Raw genomic sequence first — 20,015 nt, forward strand, 5'->3', positions numbered from 1 at the left:
TAAGACTACAGGTGAGGCATTATCCCATCCCGGATGGCGACAGGCTATGATTGACGAGATGTGTGCACTTCATGGCAGAGGTACTTGGGATCTGGTTCCTCTTCCCTCTGGAAAATCTGCTGTTGGATGTAGATGGATATTTACTGTCAAGGTTGGTCCTGATGGACAGGTGGATCGTATCAAAGCACGTTTGGTGGCCAAGGGATATACTCAGGTGTTTTGTGAAGATTATAGGGATACATTTTCCCCTGTGGCAAAAATGGCATTTGTTCGCCTCTTTATTACTATAGCTGTTATTCGTCACTGGCCGCTTTATCAATTGGATGTCAAAAATGCTTTCCTCAATTGTGATCTTGCGGAAGAAGTTTATATGGATTAACCTCCTGGATTTGTTGCTCAGGGGGAGTCCAGTCTAGTTTGTCGACTCCGCAAATCTTTGTATGGTCTCAAACAGTCTCCACGAGCTTGGTTTGAGAGGTTTAGCACCATTGTCCAGCAGTTTAGTATGACTCGGAGTGCGGCTGATCACTCAGTCTCTTATCGCCACTCAGACTCTGGATCTATTTATTTGGTAGTATATGTTGATGACATTGTCATTACAGGTGATGACCATCAAGGCATTACTCAGTTAAAACAACATCTCAATCATCATTTTCAGACAAAGGATCTCGGAAGACTACGATATTTCTTGGGAATTGAAGTGGCTCAATCCAAGGATGGTATTGTGATATCCCAGAGGAAATATGCTATGGACATTCTAGAGGAGACAACTTTGTTGAATGCTAAGCCTGTCGATACCCCCATGGATTCAAATGTCAAGCTTATGCCAAATCAGGGGGAGCTATTTTCAGATCTAGAAAGGTATAGAAGATTGGTTGGGAAGCTGAACTATCTGACAGTTACTCGACCAGACATCTCATTTGCAGTCAGTGTAGTAAGTCAGTTCTTGAATTCTCCTTGTGAAGATCATTGGAATGCAGTGATTCGTATCCTCAAGTACATCAAGAATGCTCCAGGTAAAGGTCTCCTATATAAAAACAAAGGTCATACCAGAGTTGAGGGATACTCAGATGCTGATTGGGCAGGTTCCCCCAGTGATAGAAGATCCACATCTGGGTATTGTGAATTCCTTGGAGGTAACTTGGTTTCTTGGAAAAGCAATAAACAAAGTGTAGTTGCCAGATCAAGTGCTGAAGCAGAATATCGCTCCATGGCCACAACCATCTGTGAACTTATCTGGTTAAAACAACTATTGAAGGAACTCAAATTTGGAGACATTGGCACAACATCTCTCATTTGCGATAATCAAGCTGCTTTACATATTGCTTCCAATCTAGTGTTTCATGAAAGAACCAAACACATTGAGATAGACTGTCATTTTGTTAGAGAAAAAGTTCTCTCTGGAGATATAGTCACTAGTTTTGTTAACTCAACTGATCAATTAGCTGATGTTTTCACTAAGTCTTTGAGAGGGCCTAGGATAGATCACTTATGTAACAAGCTTGGTGCATATAATTTATATGATCCAGCTTGAGGGGGAGTGTTGTAAATAATAGTTTAGAATAGTAGTTTAGAAGTCCCACATCATGTATATCTCTTTGTATTTTTTTTCTTTTGAGTTATATAATAGACTCTCCGTTGTGTAGTTAAGACACACGGATTACTTATAAATCTTTTTGTTCTTGATATTCAACAATATTTAATGTTTATATATTCCATTAATAATATACTTTTATTTTATATATACAAATAATATTCGTATAAGATATGTCAATTATACATATATATAAAATGACATAACAAACAAAAACTTTGCTTAGGTATATGATGTCTTTTAAAAAATTTATTAAAATATAATTACGATTTAGTTACAAAGGTTATAACTGAAACATATTCATTCAATAATAATTAATATAAAGGAAAAGAAATCTCTTGCTCTTGCTCCTTTTTCATCTAAGAAATCATTTTCAATACCCAAGCTTGTTTTGGATAAGAAAATAAAAATAACTGAGTCCACCTATCAAGCTTGGGAGTTGGAAATTCTTGATAATCCTCCTCTAGAGTGGAGTCGTTTGATTTTGAGGGACCAAATGGGGGTTGCTCTCCCCAGAATGGTCTGTTGTTGAGATGCTTGTCTGTTTCGTTTATTTCCTATCTATATATATAAAAAAAAAAAAAATTAAACACAGTGACCCGAACCTATTAACTTAATGCAAATAGTTTGATTTGCTCTGTTTTCACTTTTCATAGCCCTATTCACACCAACTTGACCAGGAAAGGCTGGGTTCAACTAAAAAAATAGTGCCTACAGTCACGATTCACGAACATAGATTATGACAGCAATTAAATTATTTGATATCTGACTCATGACCCTAATAATAGGTTATAGTTTAGAATGTCAGAGCCTCCAGTAAGTAAGTAAAGCAGCATATTTGGCAAAAAAATTAATTTATTGTTTTTTTAATAAAAAATTACGAAAAATTAGTTGTTTTAAAATTAATTACAAAAATATAGCACTCAAACACGTCCACATGAGGCGTGTTCTAGAAGAGAAACACGCCTATGTGGGACGTAACCTAAGAGAGAGACACCAAGTGTGACCTAAGAGAGACACACGCCCACATGGAGCGTGACCTCTCTTGATAGTCTTATCTGTACAAATTGCTCAGTAAAAGTTGTTTGTACAGTAAAAGCTGTTTAATATTGCTTCTGATGGAGAAGGCATGCCGGCAATGGAGAAGATAGAAAGTAGAGACCATTTGGCTGAAACCACCTGGGGCTTTGATTATCCCATCTTTCTCCTCCTGTTGGAGAAGGGGGCGATGAATAATTAACACTACTAAAGCATTGTCTGTTACTTGCTTAAAATTTAAGGGTGAAAATCTTAAATGATTAATATTCTCAAAAGTATGTGATAATGAATTAAAATTGCTTTGTCTCATCAGGTTTGGAATTGTTATGGATGAAATAGTTTTTAAGCCATTTTCACCTTGTTTTTCCCCTTTTGTTTTGTAAGCTTATCTATAATCTAAAGGAAGCTAATGTACCCAGGAACAAAAGAGCTCCCATCTACAACCCTTTTGCCCCACAATGTGAAGATTAAAAAGGGATCTTCTTAGCCCCTGTTTGGTGAAAGTTTGGGATGGGAAGAGAAGCAGTGAAATGGAGAAATCTCCTTTCATTTTTCCTCTGTTTAGGGAATCTAAGATTGATTGAAGTTGTTCCACTTTGTTTTCTAAGAGAAAGAAAAAATCTTGCGGTACATCCAAATCCAATGCATGTCCATGTCCTCCATCCTTGTCGTCACAACACCATCACCGTCTTAATTTTTTGTTGTTGCTTTTCTCTGACCAGGGAGGTCACGCCCTTGTTGGGCGTGTCTCTCTCCTTGTCATGCTCAGACGTGTCTTTTTCGTAGGTCACACCCCACATGGGCGTGACCTACGATTATTTTTGTAATTAATTTCAAAACGATTATTTTTTCGTAATTTTTTATTAAGTCAAATATGATATTAATAATTTCCTTCTAATCAAGATAGGTTCAACGATTCGACTTTTCTAGCAAATAAAAAGGCAAGAGTAATAACATCTAAATCAGCCGAAAAGAAACTATATTGATTTTATTAATACAAATTTGAACAGTTTCCTCCTACCGAGTGATTTGACTATTTAAAGTGAATTATTATAAGGGTTTGATTTTTCTCATGTTGCATAAGAGAAAATTGTCTCATGCACCACACAAAAAAGTGGATAAAACCCATTCTAATGAATAGAGAGAAAGAAAAAAGTGGATCCTATTCACTTTTGTGTGTGTTGCATAAGACCACAAATTGTCTTATATAACATAAGAAACACATTTCTCTTAAGGGGCATTTTGTAGAGAAGAAATTTTTTTTTTATCCGAAAATCTCAATTTTTAGACATATAACTTTTACATTCAGTTTAAGATAATATCTAAAAATTAAAAATTTAAAAAAATTCAGTTTTCGAAATCTCAAAAAAACCCTGCGTACCCAAACGGGCCCTTATTATAAACCATATAACATTAGCTTCTCTGAAATGGCTTGATTTTCCATCTTCACACACAAGTGAACTTGCGTTTTCTCTTTCGAAAGAGATAACATTGGCTTCAAGCAGTGGCGGACCCAGGAAAATTATTTTATGTCCGCACATTTATTGGTGGGGTTCGGGGGCAGCACTCCCGAATTTTTTTTGTAAAGAAAGTTTAAATCAACGCTTAAACCCGCTCATAATCTAGTTACTTCCATAACAAGCTACATGCAATAGTTTGACCAATTATTCCCCCATAAATCTTACCATACATCATCATTCTATTTTATAGTGGTGAATAAAAAAGTCAACACTACTAGTACATAAGGCAAGCAAAATCACAGTGAAAGCCTCGTCTCTAGATATTAACTTATTTGAGAATGTCAGACCTGCAATCAATCCTCTCTTTTTATAAAAATGAAAAAGGAAACAAAGGATGAAGAGAGCATGAGAATGGGTACGTGACAGGGGAGGAAGAATAAGTTTTCTTTCTAATCAATTTGCGTTGCTACGTTGTTTTAATCATCTCCGTACGTTGCTAACTAATATAAGAATAAACATCTTTTTTCGTCCCTAACAAAAAATTCGGTCCACACTTTATTCCATTATAAAAAAAAATTAGTCATCTGGTTCCTATGAAATTCAAAGTGGACTGATTTTGGTGTTTTTGAGGGACTAATATAGGTCTTTTTTGAATTTGTGAGAGACCACGATTTTAACTAAATTGATTCACTTTAAATTTTTTAGGGACCTCGAGACTATTTTTTTTTTTTTGTAAGGAATTAAAATGAGAATTATGTTTTTTTGCTAGAAACTTAAAATGATATTTTTTCCTAATATATATATTGAACTAAAAGACAAATAAAGACCTGAACAAAAAAAAAAATGAAATAAATTTTTTTATGACAGCACTTGCCGGCATTTGCCCGCAAGTGGGTCCGCCACTGGCTTCAAGGTTGTGAACTTCTTCTCTTTCAATCTCAATCTCCAACTTGATACCTTCCTATGCTGGTTCAACTTCTCACAATCATTATTATAGTTGTCACAGCCACAGGAACAGGATCGTACTCTGTGTTGCACATGGATTTGGATTCAACACCTCTAGTTTCCTTTCTTGAGCGTCTACAAGAAGCAGCATTCAACACCTTTGGCTTAGGGGTGGATCCTAAGACGTACGTTGACATGCCATTGAAGTTGGATTTGTGTGTGACAGAAGAAGCATTTGATAAACTTGGTAGGAGTGGTGACGGGAAAGTGTCGGTTGAGGAGTTGACATGTTTCATAGAAGAGTACTTTGAAAGAGCAGGGGATGACATGGAGCCTTTGGAGGCAGAAGATTTTGTTGAAGAACCAGAAGGTTTTTTGGCAAAGGTGGAACACCCTGAGGTGAGGGAATGGGCATTGAAGGTGCATTCTCTTTGGAATAATTTGAGTAGAAAAATGTGTAATGGGGTCAAAAGGGAACCTCATTTGCATACTCTGCTTCCTGTCCCATCTCCTTTCATCATTCCCGGATCACGCTTTCGTGAGCTCTATTACTGGGATTCCTACTGGGTAATTAGGTTTGTGTTTGTTTCTTTCTCTTTACTTTCTATCTTGTAATTGTTATTTACCAGTTTAGGGTCATAATAACTTAACGGGTCAGTTGATATTGTTTTTGTTTTGGCTTTAGGGGCTTGCTAGTGAGTAAGATGTATAAGACTGCTACAGGAATTGTTATTAATCTCATTTCTCTAATTGAAGAATATGGATTTATGCCTAATGGTGCTAGAGTTTACTACACCAACAGGAGGTACTCACTTTTCTGTTCATGGTTGTTGCCGTTGTGCTATTTCTTGGTGCCTTTTACCTTTCTGGATTGTAAGGCAAGAGTATTTGAATTATTTGTGTGGATTTGACATTTCTATTGGCTTCCTCAACCCCCCATCTCATAAATTCTGTAATTAGAAGGTCACAGGTTGAGTCCACTAAATAGCCTCTTTACAAAAACGCAAGGATAAAGCTGCCTATAAAAATTTCCTCACCCCTATTCAACTTGTTCAGGTCTCATTGGAGCTGTTTTATGTCGAGAAGTATAATGTGGAATTAATTTCCAGATACATTATTGAACTTCCTAAGTCATCATATTTTGTACTAGTGTTTTATGTCTGAACTTGAACTCTTTTATGCTTAGCAGTTATTTGCATACCAATTCTCACATGCTTCGAGACTTTTTTTGTGTAGGGGAAATGTTAATTTCTAAATTCTGATCTTTGAATGACTTGACAAATAAATTTCAAACGGGATATATTGTAGCATGACTTTTACACTGGTCATTTTAACTTGACAATGACATCACACCATTCTCATATACATCTTCACCTTTTGAAATTAAATAATTCTTATCATAATTCTTGATCTGACAAACGGAAAAGGAAACTAAAACATTGACTATGATTTTACAGCCAGCCTCCCCTTTTAAGTGCTATGATTTATGAGATATACAGTTGCACTGGTGATATCGATTTGGTTAAAAGGTGTCTGCCTGCATTACAAAAAGAGTATGAGTTTTGGAATTCAGGTATTTCTTCTCACAACTTTGAACTCAACTGTTGAACTTTGTACAGTATTATCTATGATGGGCTGATCCTTGAATATAAACCTTTTGGCTTTTAGTTCTCTTAGCCCAAGTCTAATGGTTTACCTTTGAATTTGTAGAAAAACATAAAGTGACCATTCTGGATGCTCAAGGTTGCACTCACACCTTAAATCGTTATTATGCAATGTGGAACAAGCCTAGGCCCGAAGCCTTTGTAAAGGTGTGTGTTGGACTTGAAAGAAAAGGGTATTTGAAATATTATTGAATTGTGTATTAATCTGATACAAAGAGGTCTCTATTTATAGAGACTAAAAAACCTAATTCTTGACCTAATGGGCTTGGCCCAATACAACAAATATTAATAATAATAAAAGACCTAATATTTACAACACTCCCCCTCAAGCTGAGGAATAGATATTTATCATTCCCAGCTTGCTAATAAGTTCTTGAAATCTGTCTGAAGGAAGTCCCTTTGTCAATAGATCAGCTAATTGACGCCCAGTGGGAATGTATGGAGTGGTAATCAACCCGCTATCAAGTTTCTCTTTGATGAAATGACGGTCGACCTCAATATGTTTAGTCCGATCATGTTGAACTGGATTATGAGCTATACAAATAGCGGACTTATTATCACATAGCAGCTTCATAGGTCCCTCACATTTTATTTTGAGATCATCAAGTACAATTTTCAGCCACAGTAACTCACAAATGCCTTGAGCCATAGCTCGAAATTCAGCTTCTGCACTTGATCTGGCAACCACATCTTGTTTCTTACTTCTCCATGTCACCAAGTTACCGCAAAGAAACATGCAATAACCAGTGGTAGAACGACGGTCAGTCACGGATCCAGCATAATCAGCATCAGTGTAGACTTCTAAAGAGAGATTACCATCACGTCGGAATAACAATCCTTTACCAGGAGTAGCTTTAAGATACTGAAGAATTCTCTCTACTGCCTGCATGTGTTTCTCCTTTGGATCGTGCATAAACTGACTGACAACACTAACAACATAAGCTAGGTCTGGCCTAGTATGAGTCAGATATATCAATTTTCCAACTAGCCGTTGATATTGTCCTTTATCAACTGGAGGACTCTCCTCTTCAAAGCCTATCTTGTGATTCTGCTCAATAGGAGTATTAGAGGGCTTACACCCGAGCTTCCCTGCTTCTTTGAGAAGATCCAAAACATATTTCCTCTGACTGATAAAAATTCCTTTGCTTGAATGAGTTACTTCTATCCCTAGGAAATATCTCAGTTTCCCAAGGTCTTTGACTTAAAACTCAGAGGCAAGTCGTGTCTGCAGAATCTGTCTCTCCACAAAATCATCACCTGTGATAATAATATCATCAACATATACAAGGAGCACAGTAAGCTTCCCATTTTGGGAGTGCTTGAAGAAAAGAGTGTGATCTCCTTGACTCTGTCTATATCCTGAGGTCATCATAACCTTAGTAAACCTTCCAAACCAAGCACGAGGTGACTGTTTCAATCCATACAAGGCCTTTTTTAATCGACAAACTTTATTTTTCCCCTTCACAGAATCAAAACCAGGCGGGATTTCCATGTAGACTTCTTCTTTTAACTCACCATTGAGGAAAGCATTTTTCACATCAAATTGATTTATATCCCAATTGTAATGGGTAGCAAGGGACAACAAGATTCTCACTGTATTCATCTTTGCAACTGGAGCAAAGGTTTCTTCATAATCAATGCCATAGGTTTGAGTGTAACCTTTGGCGATTAATCGAGCCTTGTATCTCTCAAGAGTGCCATCAGAATTATATTTCAGGGCATAAACCCATCTGCACCCTACTGCTTTCTTTCCGTTGGGTTTATCAATAACCTCCCATGTTTTATTTTTCTCCAACGCATTCATCTCCTCTTGCATGGCTTGAGCCCAATTACCATCTTTCAAAGCTTCATGTACTGATTTTGGGATTGAAGTAGAATCTAGTGCTGAAACAAAGCTTTTGTGCTGCACAGAAAGATTAGCAGAGGAAACAAAATGGGAGATAGTGTATTGAGTACAAGAAGGACAGGAAGAACAAGTTTTCTTGGAACAAGATCTTTTTCCTTTTCTTAAAGCAATGGGTAAATCATCAGAAGCAGTAGTAACGGGTAAGTCATCAGAAGTATTAACATCATGATCAGAAATATGAGATTCAAGACTTACTAGTGGTTCAGACGATTGAGGTTGCTTTTGAGGCAATGTGGGTTGTTTCCTTCTTTGATATACCAATTCAGGTGTTACAATCTTCCGTATCTCTGGTGTACTTGATGTATCAGTCATAGGAGGATCAGTCACAGGAAGATCAGACATAGACACATTAGGAACAGGAACAAGAGGAAGAGACACTGACACAGGTGAAGGAGTAGACACTGAAGATTCAAAGAAGGAAGGTGATGAGTCTTCTGGTGAATTATTCTCCCCCTGAAGATGAAGACTTTGGAAAAAGGACTCAGATTCCTGAAATGTAACATCCATAGAAACAAAAATTTTCCGACTTCCAGGGTGATAGCACTTGTAGCCCTTCTTATCAGGAGCATATCCAAGGAAGACACATTTAAGAGCCCTAGGATCCAACTTACTGCGATGCTGTTTATGAATATGAACAAAGACAACACACCCAAACACTCGAGGAGGAAGACTTTGCAAAGTTGGAACAGAAGGAAAAAAAGAAGTCATGGAGTGAATAGGACTTACGTGATCGAGAACCCGAGTGGGTAGACGATTGATCAAGAACGCTGCAGTAAGAATGGCATCTCCCCAATAGCATTTGGGTACATGTGTTTGAAACAGTAAGGCACGAGCAACTTCAAGAAGGTGACGATTTTTCCTTTCAGCAACCCCATTTTGTTGAGGGGTGTCTACACAAGTAAGTTCATGAATCATACCTTGATTTTGTATAAATTGGGAAAAAGAGTGATTGACATATTCAGTACCATTATCTGTCCTTAGTCTTTTGATCTTTTTACAAAATTGAGTCTCAATCATTTTATAAAATTGAAAGAACAGTTGTGGTACCTCAGACTTTTCACGCATTAAGTAAACCCAAGTTACACGAGTGCAATCATCAATAAAAGAAACAAACCATTTATTTCCAGAAGAATGAGGGACCTTAGAAGGACCCCAAACATCAGAATGAATAAGATCAAAAGGTTCAACACTCTTAGTAATACTAGAAGGAAAAGACACACGATGATGCTTAGCAAATTCACAAACATCACAATGAAAAGACTCAACAGACTTAGACAAAAACAATGACGGAAATAAAGATTTGAGTAAACTAAATGGAGGATGACCCAAACGCTTATGATGCAGCCAAATTAAAGAATCAACAGTTGATTGACCATGAGACATGAAGGTGTGATCTGTTACTTTATTTGCGGGAGATTGTGACACCAGATAGTACAGCCCACCTTGCTCTTTAGCACTACCAATCGTCTTCCCCGTGGCGAGATCCTGAAAAACACAATTGGTAGGGAAGAAGGTTACAGTACAATTCAAATCTTTTGTAATTTTGTGAATAGAAAGAAGATTCGTGGAGAGTTTAGGAACATGAAGAACATCCTTACGATGTAAGGACTGCTGTAAGTTTATGTCACCAGAACCCGCAACTGATGTATGTGAGCCATCAGCTATGGATATTGTATGAGTTCCAATGGTAGGATGATAAGAAATAAAGGAGTCAGCACAACAAGTCATATGATCAATAGCACCAGAATCAACAACCCAAGAATGTTTAAAATCATTACATGAAGAAATGAAAGAATGAGTTTTGGAGCTCATACTAGTCATAGCCAAAGCACTAGTATCAGATGGCTTACTCAGATAATCAAGAATGGTTCGGAGTCGTTCCAACTCATCTGGACGAAATACAGATTGGGTCTCATTAGGTGCAGGGGTTATTTCAGAAGAAGTAAAATGCGCTTGACCACGCATCCTTGCCATCTTTTCTAAGACAGTTTGTTTTCCATAAAGGCGAAAGCATAAATCCTTGAAATGACCTGTTCTTTTACAATAAAAACACCATCGATGATCTCTCTTAGGTCTAGAAGAGGTACCATCATAAGATTTTGAAAAAGAACTCCTTTGAGAAGAGGCCATACTGCACAGAAAATGGTCAAAGAAAAGATCCAAGAAGCCAAAAATCACAAATAAATACCAAACGATGTCCGATCAAAGAGAGGAGCACAGATCCAGAAAGAGGATGAAGGGACGATCAAGATCGCGGTGGTCCGATCCGGGAAAATGGTCTCACGCGCCGCCACGCGCCGATGAGATTGGCTGCGCGTTGGCTTCACTCGCGGTTGAAGGGGCGGCGCGTGTGGGCGCGTGCGGTGGCCGTCCGGTCTGAAATTTCTGGAGCAACGTCGTCCGGTGAGCGCGGTTCTTTCTGGGTCTGTTCGGAGTTGAAAAACCACCGGGAAAGGGTCCAATCGTGATGAACAGATGCTGTCTTGTGATGAAGAATAATGGAGACGATGAACAGTAACAGAGACGATGAACAGTAACAGAGATCCAGTATAACAGAGATCTTCTCGGTCCAAGAGGTCCCCGGAAAAAAATCCGGTGGCGGCTGATGGTAGCGAGAGACAAAAAGAATAAAAGGTTCTTGTTCTAAAGAAATAGGCGCGGAAGCAGAGCCCTCAGGATCGAGAGCTCTGATACCAACTTGAAAGAAAAGGGTATTTGAAATATTATTGAATTGTGTATTAATCTGATACAAAGATGTCTCTATTTATAGAGACTAAAAAACCTAATTCTTGACCTAATGGGCTTGGCCCAATACAACAAATATTAATAATAATAAAAGACCTAATATTTACAAGAGTTGGTTTCGTATCCACTGTCATATTAATGAAATGGCATTAAAGCTATAAATTTTGGTTATTGCTTGCCACAACAGGACAAGGCATTTTCTTCCAAGCTTTTGGATGCAACAGAAAAACAACATTTTTACCGGGAATTGGCATCAGCTGCTGAATCAGGATGGGATTTCAGCACAAGATGGATGAGGTACTATTTTTTGAATAACTAAATTTTTCTACAAGTAAAGTTGATGAATGTTAGGGATGGCAACTAATAGTGCTTAGGAACCTCAACCACATGCTAAGGAGAACACACATCAACGCAGTTGTTAAATGTTGCCTTCTTAAAGAAGTCAAAAAATACTTTTTGATTGATGAAATCATATCTTTGATGCTGCAGAGATCCATCAGATTTCACAACAATGGCTACAACATCTGTGATACCTGTTGATTTAAATGCATTTCTACTTGGGGTATGTCTTAGAACAATGATTACAAGAAGTCCTGAATTCATGGTTTTTAACCTGATAAATTCTATGGCTCCCATTGATTTAGATGGAACTTAATATTGCCTTCTTTGCAAAAGTTACTGGAGATAATAGCACTGCTGAACACTTCCTGGAATTGTCTGATGCTAGAAAGAAGGCCATGAACTCTGTTTTCTGGAATGAAGACATGAAACAATGGCTTGATTCTTGGCTCACTAATAGCACATTTGAGGTATTATAGAATGCCACATGTATAAATCTAACACAATAGGAGTTTACATAGTCTTCTGTAGTTCTTCTAACTCTCTCTTTGATATACTTCTAGGAAGCTCAAGTTTGGGAATCCCTGAACCAAAACCAAAAAGTATTTGCTTCCAATTTTATTCCATTGTGGATGGAGCCATTTTACTCAGGTATTCTTGATATCTATGTCAATTTTAGAAGCTGGTAAATTTATTTGCATGACCATTTGTTACAATCATGTGGTATTACTCTCACCTTGTTTTGAAATAAAGATCCTTATTACTTTTATGATTTGCTATGCAAACCTGAGCTTTATTAACACAAGGTTACTAAGAATACATACAGAAGTGTAAAACTTGAAACAATTACACCATACAGAAATTCTTATAGACTGATCTTCATCAATTTGACGGTTGAAGTATATATAAACTAATTATCATATTGATCATTCATACCAAGACGTTAAATAATATTTAAATCAAGTAGTTGATCTCAAGACAAGCTGATACAATGCAAAGCGGTTTTAGATTAATAAGAGGATGATCCGAAAAGCTATTCAAACTTTTAGTTAACGAGTCAAAAAAACCTCACTAACCAATAACTGAAAGTTATTTGGACTTTGGGAAATATGGATCACAATCAATGCATAAAAAGCTCTTAGTTAATTGGTTAGCTTGCTGCCATTACTCTTCAGTTTTCTGTTGAGGTCTATCCTGTACGGGTACTCCAATTGGATTTGTGATCGATTTCTAGGTTTCGCCGTAAACCTAATTGGCTACTTCCAATAAATCAATAGTTTATCTTGCCTTTCAAAATATATAATTCCTATTTACAAAAAATAAAAAATAAAAAATATATAATTCCTTCGTTTTTAGTTGATGACTGATGCCTTGTCTTTCTTAAGATACTTCACTTGTGGGTAGAGTTGTTGAAAGTCTCAAAACTTCTAGCCTGGTTTGTGCTGCTGGAGTTGCAACTTCTCTGACTAATTCAGGACAACAGTGGTAAGTATACTAAATAAATAGACATTCATGATTGGAAAAATTTTCTACGTGTATTAGAAGGATGAGGAAAAAAAAGGGACCTTTGATAATGATTCTATTATATTTTCTATGTAACTTGCAATTAATAGGGACTTTCCAAATGGTTGGGCCCCGCTTCAACAAATGCTAGTTGAAGGTCTATTAAAATCTGGGTTGAAAGAAGCAAGGTCATTGGCTGAGGAAATTGCTGTGAGATGGATCACAACCAACTATGTTGCTTACAAGAGAACGGGCGTAATGCATGAAAAGTTTGACGTGGAGCATTGTGGGAAATTTGGAGGTGGGGGTCTATATGCACCCCAGGTATGAATAACTGCTTCATTATGGTTTTTATAAATTACGAGCCACTTTTGGTCTAGGGAAACATTTGAGGAACATACTAACTTTGTGATTTGAGGAAATTTTCCTATATATTTATTTGTATGTTTGATATACCGAGTGTTCTTACTTAGAAGAGGAAAAAATAAGTGACATGTACCTATTTGATATGAGTCTGATTGTGGTTTTATTGCAATGCAGACTGGTTTTGGCTGGTCGAACGGAGTTGTGTTGGCATTTTTGGAGGAGTTTGGATGGCCACAAGACAGGAATATAGATTGCTGATATGCTCAGGGAGTTAAAGATACAGGCTTTAATATTATTGGTATGTTTTACATGATGCCGGAAGAATTCAAGAAAGCTATAATTTTATTGTGGTTGAAAAAATTTGGAGTGTTTGTTTGTTGTGTTTGATCGGTTATGAAGGAAAATGCTAACCAATTTAATATAATCAATTTTCTTATAATATCAATGGGTCAGTTTGGTTAAAAATGTGAATTGGATCTAACCCAACCCAATTTAAATCGATTTTGATTGGTTTAATTTTTTAGTTTTTTGTTAGAATTTTTTTCATGTTTGAAATCACTAAATTCATCAAACTAAGAATTTTTTTTTCGTAATATATTAAATATAAGTTCGAACAAATATATGAGACGTGAAAGCTTATTTAAATTGTCAAGGTTACACCAATTTTAATTAAGATAGCAGTTTGATTAGTAGTTATTAAACTCGAGTTACATACCTCAGTTTTGAATACCATGATTTTTGTGACGAGCAATAGCGTCATTGACTAAATTGTTTTTTATTTAATGATTAATTATTCTTTGATATTGCTTAATGGGGTTTGGTACCCAGATTTTTTTTTTGAATTCCTTGGAAAGCATGATAAGGAGAATGCGCAATCCACATTTGATTGCAATAAAAGCTAAAATTGCTTGGGTAAAATGTTTGCCCGATTTTTGTAATTAATGTGTAAAGTGTTGTACGGACACAATGTTAGAAACTTCATCAATAGATAAGTTTTTATAGTTTTTTGCCCGAGAAGTAAAAAAAAATAAGCGAAATAATGTGGACCAAATTAACCATGCTTTTTTGAATGAAAAAGTAAAGGAGGGATTATTTTTGTAAAATAACCCCAAATTTCTACTACTATTTCACAATCAACCAAACATCAACTCAGTTAGGGTATGCATGACAACTTTTTCGGAATCAACTTTTTTTTTTTAATTTCTGTTCCTGAGAATAGAAATGGATAGAAAACTCGTTTGGTAAAATCGGTTTATTTTTTTGTTTCCGGGATGAACCGGTTTATTTTTTATGCTGGGGAACAGATAAAAGAATCAAAAGAATTTGCTTTTTGTTCCTGGGAACATAATGAGAAACACTTATCTCTCTCAATTATTCTCCACCACTACCATCATCACCACTGCCACCACCATCCTAACACGATCACCACTACCATCGTCGTACCACCACCACCACCTCCACATCACCACCACCATCACTATTACCACCACCGTCACCACCACGCCACCACCACTACCGCCATTGCCGCTACCGCAACCACCACCACCGTCACCTCCACCATATCATCTCCAACACCATCGTCGTAGACACTGCTATCACCACAACCACTACCATCACCGCCACCGCCACCACCATTACCACCACCACCACCACCACCACCACTACCATTATCATGCACTGCCACCGCCACACAACACCACTATTATGCCACCGCCATGCCATCATCATCAACATCATCACAGACACTATCGTCACCACCACCGCCACTACTGCCGCCACTGCCACTATGCCACCATTACCACCATTGTCGCTGCCACCACTATCATTATCATGTCATTGCAACCGCCACCGCCATCACCACCACTACACAATCGCCACCGCCACCACTACACAATCGCCACCGCCACCACCACCATGTCGTTACCATCACCACCACCATCGCTACCATTATCACCACCATCGTTGCGGCCACTGCTGTCACCACCACCATCTCTACGTCACTGCCACCATCACCACCACCATCGTCGCAGCTACTATCGTCACCATCACCACACCACTACCACCACCACCACCATCACCACCACCGTCGCTACCATGCCATCACCATCATTACCATTATTGCCACCGCCGCCACCACCGCCATGCCATCACTGATAAACTTTTGGTTTACCATGTTTCTAGGCTAAATTATACAAGAATTATGTAGTAGATTGCAAGGAATTCAAGGTTTTACAGCATATAAGCCATAAGATAGGAATTTGAGCTAATGTTTTATAGTTCTCGCATTTTGAAGGTACAACCACACTTATTGGTGCTAAAAAGTGATGAAGAACTCAAGACAAAGAGTTGAGACTAAAATTGGACCAAAGGAAGCCAAAATCTTACAAGCCAAGAGCCAGAAGAGCATGCTCAAGCACACAGAATGGACGCTCAAGTGCACAGAATGGATGCTCAAGCGCTTCTTGGCAGGGAAAACAGCCAAACTGAGCAATTCAGGACGCTCAAGCGCACAGATGCACGCTCAAGCACCCAAGAAGACACAAATCCACCATCGAGGGGCACGCTCGAGCGCCCAGATGGACGCTTGATAAACCTTTGGTTTACCATGTTTTTAGGCTAAATTATATAAGAATTATGTAGTAGAATGCATGGAATTTAAGGTTTTAATACATTTAAGTCATAAGATAGGAAATTGAGCTGACGTTTTGATAATAATTGCATTTTTGAAGGTAAAACCACAAGAATTGGTGCTAAAAGTGCTAAAGAAATCATGACGAAGAAGTAGAGGCTCAATATGGATCAAAGGAAACCAACATATTACAATTCAAGGTCCAGGAAAGCACGCTCAAACGCACAAGAGGACGCTCGAGTGTTTGGAAGCAGGAAAAACAGCCAAACTGGGCACATCAGGGCGCTCAAGCACACAGATGCACGCTCAAGCGCCCAAGAAGACATAATTTCGGACTCGAGGAGCACGCTCGAGCGCCCATGAGCACGCTCGAGCTCGCTCAGGCAGGCAGCAACATCAATTTTCAGCAATTCAGGGCGCTTAAGCGCCCTGTAGCGCGCTTGAGCGCCCAAACACGGACCTGACAGCAAAGATGCACCAAGATTTGCTGAGATTTAATGAAGATTTGTCCAATTATGATATGGAACTAAAGCGGAAACATATCAAAGCTGATTCCATAGAAGATTGAAGGAAGATTATACAAGATTCAAAGCTCAAATCTCTCAACCAATCCACAAGATATTAATTGCAAGAAGGAAACAATTGAAAAATCAATTACAAATCTAATATGGATACGGCAAGAGATGCAATAAAGGATACAACCTTCAATGGCTATAAATAAAGAGCTTGGGGTCAGACATAGACACCAATTCAGAAACCAATTGACAATTACAAAGAGCTTGAAAGCGCTGGAACACTGAGGAACCAAGTCAACAACACACCAATGGAGGCTTGGGGTTCTCTTTTCTTTATTATTTCTTTTCAATTCAGTATGCTAGAGTAGTCTTTTATGTAGTTAAGGGTAGATGGAACCTAATTGAATCTTTATGTTTGTGAATTAAATTGTCCCTGAATCCTGTTCTTTTTATATTTGAATAAATTATCCGTCTTTAATGCTTTCTATGAGTTTGTTCCTTATAGAATGATTTTGGGGAATTGTATAACAATAGGGATGTTGGTGCATGAACCTTGACTTGATAATTTATCATAATCCTTGTGATCTAGGAATAGACATAAGGTAATTATGCAATCTTGTAATTCTTGATCTTAATGCATGTTTTCTTGGAGAATAATCGGGGAACTAGTGTTCTTTCAAGATTACATAGATTTATGGTAAAAAGGAATTGAGCCATAATTAACTCAAATAGAATTGATTGGCAATATATTAAGAAACGGATTCTTGGCTATTTAATTCATAACATATTGAGGATATTGAGGAAAGTCGAAACCTTAACTACGCTTGTTTAAATTTCAATCAAACATCATCATCATTCATTCTTTTAATTCTGAATTTTCATATTGCATGCCTTTACTTGTTTTTAATTTTAAGTTCTTTGAACCACAACTCTTTTCATCTAAATTCTCTCAAACCAAACCTTTGATTGTCCAACTAAAACGCAATTAGCGAAGTAGTGCGTGAAAATTCTGATCCTCGTGGGAACGATCTCGTACTCTGGTACACTTTATTACTTTCACGATCGGTGCACTTGCCGAGTCGCTAACAAGTTTTTGGCGCCGTTGCCGGGGATCGAATTCTTCAACATTAGAAGTAACTAATTAACTTTTAGATTGGACGTTTTAATTTTCTGCACTTTATACATTCTTCAAAAATATTTTTCTGCATTAAAATTCTGCATCAATTTTCTGCATATTTATTTTTCTGCATTCTTTGTTTGTTTATTTTTTATTTTTCTGTTTTTCTGTTTTGTCTTTTTTTTCTATTTTTTTGCACATCTTTTCAATCTTAGTTTATACGAGGTACTCTTAACCCGCGAATCTTGCAGTTTGATCCTGAGATAGAAAAGAAAGAAAGGAAACTTAGGAAAGACGCAAAAGCAAAGAAAGCAAAGGAAACAAAGGCATCAACTTCGACGGAACCAAAGGAGGAACCTATGGCAGAAAATAATCAACTCGCTCCAAGGAGGTTGGGGGATTACATGACCCCAGCTCGAGTCCCACAGACGGCGAGCATTGTTAGACCAAACATAGAGGCTAACAACTTTGAACTGAAGCCGGCACTGCTGCAACTGATTCAAAAAGAACAGTTCGCTGGAGGAAGCACAAAGAACCCCTATAGTCATCTCGATAACTTCTTACTTTACTGTGATACATTGAAAGTAAATGGAGTTCCTCGTGAGGCTATCTTGCTCAGGCTATTTCCATGCTCACTGAAGGATGAAGCAAGAGATTGGCTGCAGTCTCTACCTGAAGGAAGCATAACCAATTGGGATGACTTAGCAAGAAAATTCTTGGCCAGATTTTTCTCAGCTTCAAAGATGGCAAGGCTCAAGGCGGAGATCACTGCTTTTGAACAAAAAGAAAGTGAATCTTTGTACGAGGCTTGGGAACGATTCAAAGGATCACTTAGGAAGTGTCCTCAACATGGAATTGAAGCATGGGAGAAAGCAAGAATCTTTTTCCAAGGGATGACATCCAGCACAAGAACAGTGGTCAATGCTGCTGCAGGAGGATCACTGAAAACAAAAACTCCAAAGGAAGCGCTAGAGTTGTTGGAATCTTTAGCGTCTCAAGAATTTGACAATGCCCCTGCCCCAGTTGCACCAAGAAGAGCAGGAATTATGAAGCTCGAAGGCTATGATGCGCTCTTAGCGCAAAATGAACAAATGCTGCTGTTGCCTTGCTAACAGTTGTGCAAGTAATGCGCGCAAGTATACGCGACAACAAGTAATATAGGGCTGTTATAAGTCACAGTTATCGTTCCCACAAGGATCGTTGGCGTTTTGAAATGACTAAAATTTGTAATTGCTTAAAACTGAGTTACTATTTGAAAATAGAAGAAATAAAATTGTAAAGTAAAAAATAATCTAGAATGGACCTAAAACACTACTGTTCACTTTTCTTTTAAAATTTTCTGAATTACTTTCCTAAGTTATAAAATAAGAAGTAAGAATGAAGCAACTTAAATGACAGATGTGACAAAAATTTTGAAAACAGAATAGAGATTGAAATATGAAATAACAATGGAAATTGGAAAATCTGAGTTGATAAAGAGGTTTAAAAAGGTGGGTTGAGTTCTGGCTCTCCTTCCTCACAGTGCTTGAAAAATAATTTGATTAACAAAAAGCTCATCCTAAGATTCTCAGTTAACAGAACTGTATTGTTAATTTTAATCTCTTAAAAATTATTTTATCCCAAAGTTGCCCACTTCCATATCTCTATGCCAAGTGGGATTAGGACTCTTGAGACTCAGGTCCAATATTACATGAGGACTCATTCATTTCTAAATTGAGATCCCTTAGATGATTTCTCATCTAAGTCCATGTGTCTAATGCAGAATCTAGAATTAGTTGTTTCTCAACAACTAAATCCTAATCAAACCTCTGACATTCGGCCAAAATGCAGATAATTTTAAACATTAGAAAAAAGCAATAAACAACTGAGATATAAAAATTAAAACCAGAAAATCAAACATTTAACAAGCACTGAGGTTTGGGTATCACCTAAAGCCAACCTCTAAAAAGTTAGCCACTATCCATATGGATGAGGCTTACACACAGTAACAGAAAACTAAAGAAATTACAAAAGAGAAATGCTAGAAAATAAATTACAGCACTAGCCTAACAACCAGCAATTTCAGTGCTGTAAATACATGCATCGAGTTCATCAGATGAACCATAATTTCATTACAAAATAGAAATTAAAAGAAAATAAAATAAAAATTGTTCAGAAAGCAAAAACTAAAAAAAACGATAAATCAGAACCAGAA

The 20,015-nt window shown here is 37.4% G+C and overlaps 1 protein-coding gene and 1 non-coding gene across 2 annotated transcripts; one reads left to right on the plus strand and one right to left on the minus strand.

The window, feature by feature from the left end:
- Positions 1-5,055: 5,055 nt before the first annotated feature.
- LOC133305423 (trehalase-like) lies at positions 5,056-13,921 on the plus strand. Its single transcript, XM_061505648.1, has 11 exons — positions 5,056-5,612; positions 5,723-5,842; positions 6,495-6,610; positions 6,748-6,848; positions 11,540-11,649; positions 11,842-11,914; positions 11,997-12,161; positions 12,255-12,342; positions 13,077-13,176; positions 13,305-13,518; positions 13,735-13,921. The coding sequence occupies exons 1-11, from the start codon at positions 5,056-5,058 to the stop codon at positions 13,816-13,818; spliced, it is 1,728 nt and encodes a 575-aa protein (XP_061361632.1). The 3' UTR covers positions 13,819-13,921.
- A 4,649-nt stretch (positions 13,922-18,570) lies between these two features.
- On the minus strand, positions 18,571-18,677 carry LOC133305432 (small nucleolar RNA R71). The gene has a single exon (XR_009750765.1). It is a non-coding gene; the product is annotated as a small nucleolar RNA R71 (small nucleolar RNA).
- Between the last annotated feature and the right edge of the window lie 1,338 nt (positions 18,678-20,015).

Source organism: Gastrolobium bilobum, unplaced genomic scaffold (genome assembly GCF_033153095.1).
Source record: "Gastrolobium bilobum isolate Gb01-03AN ecotype WA unplaced genomic scaffold, APGP_CSIRO_Gbil_v1 utg20427, whole genome shotgun sequence".
NCBI lineage: Eukaryota > Viridiplantae > Streptophyta > Magnoliopsida > Fabales > Fabaceae > Gastrolobium > Gastrolobium bilobum.

What these genes read in the sequence shown, in the direction of transcription:
- LOC133305423 (XM_061505648.1), top strand. Translation starts at nt 5,056, where the DNA reads ATGCTGGTTCAACTTCTCACAATCATTATTATAGTTGTCACAGCCACA. An exon ending in TAAATGCATTTCTACTTGGG is followed by an intron (nt 11,915 to 11,996) that starts GTATGTCTTAGA and finishes CCATTGATTTAG; the next exon opens with ATGGAACTTAATATTGCCTT. An exon ending in GGGGTCTATATGCACCCCAG is followed by an intron (nt 13,519 to 13,734) that starts GTATGAATAACT and finishes ATTGCAATGCAG; the next exon opens with ACTGGTTTTGGCTGGTCGAA.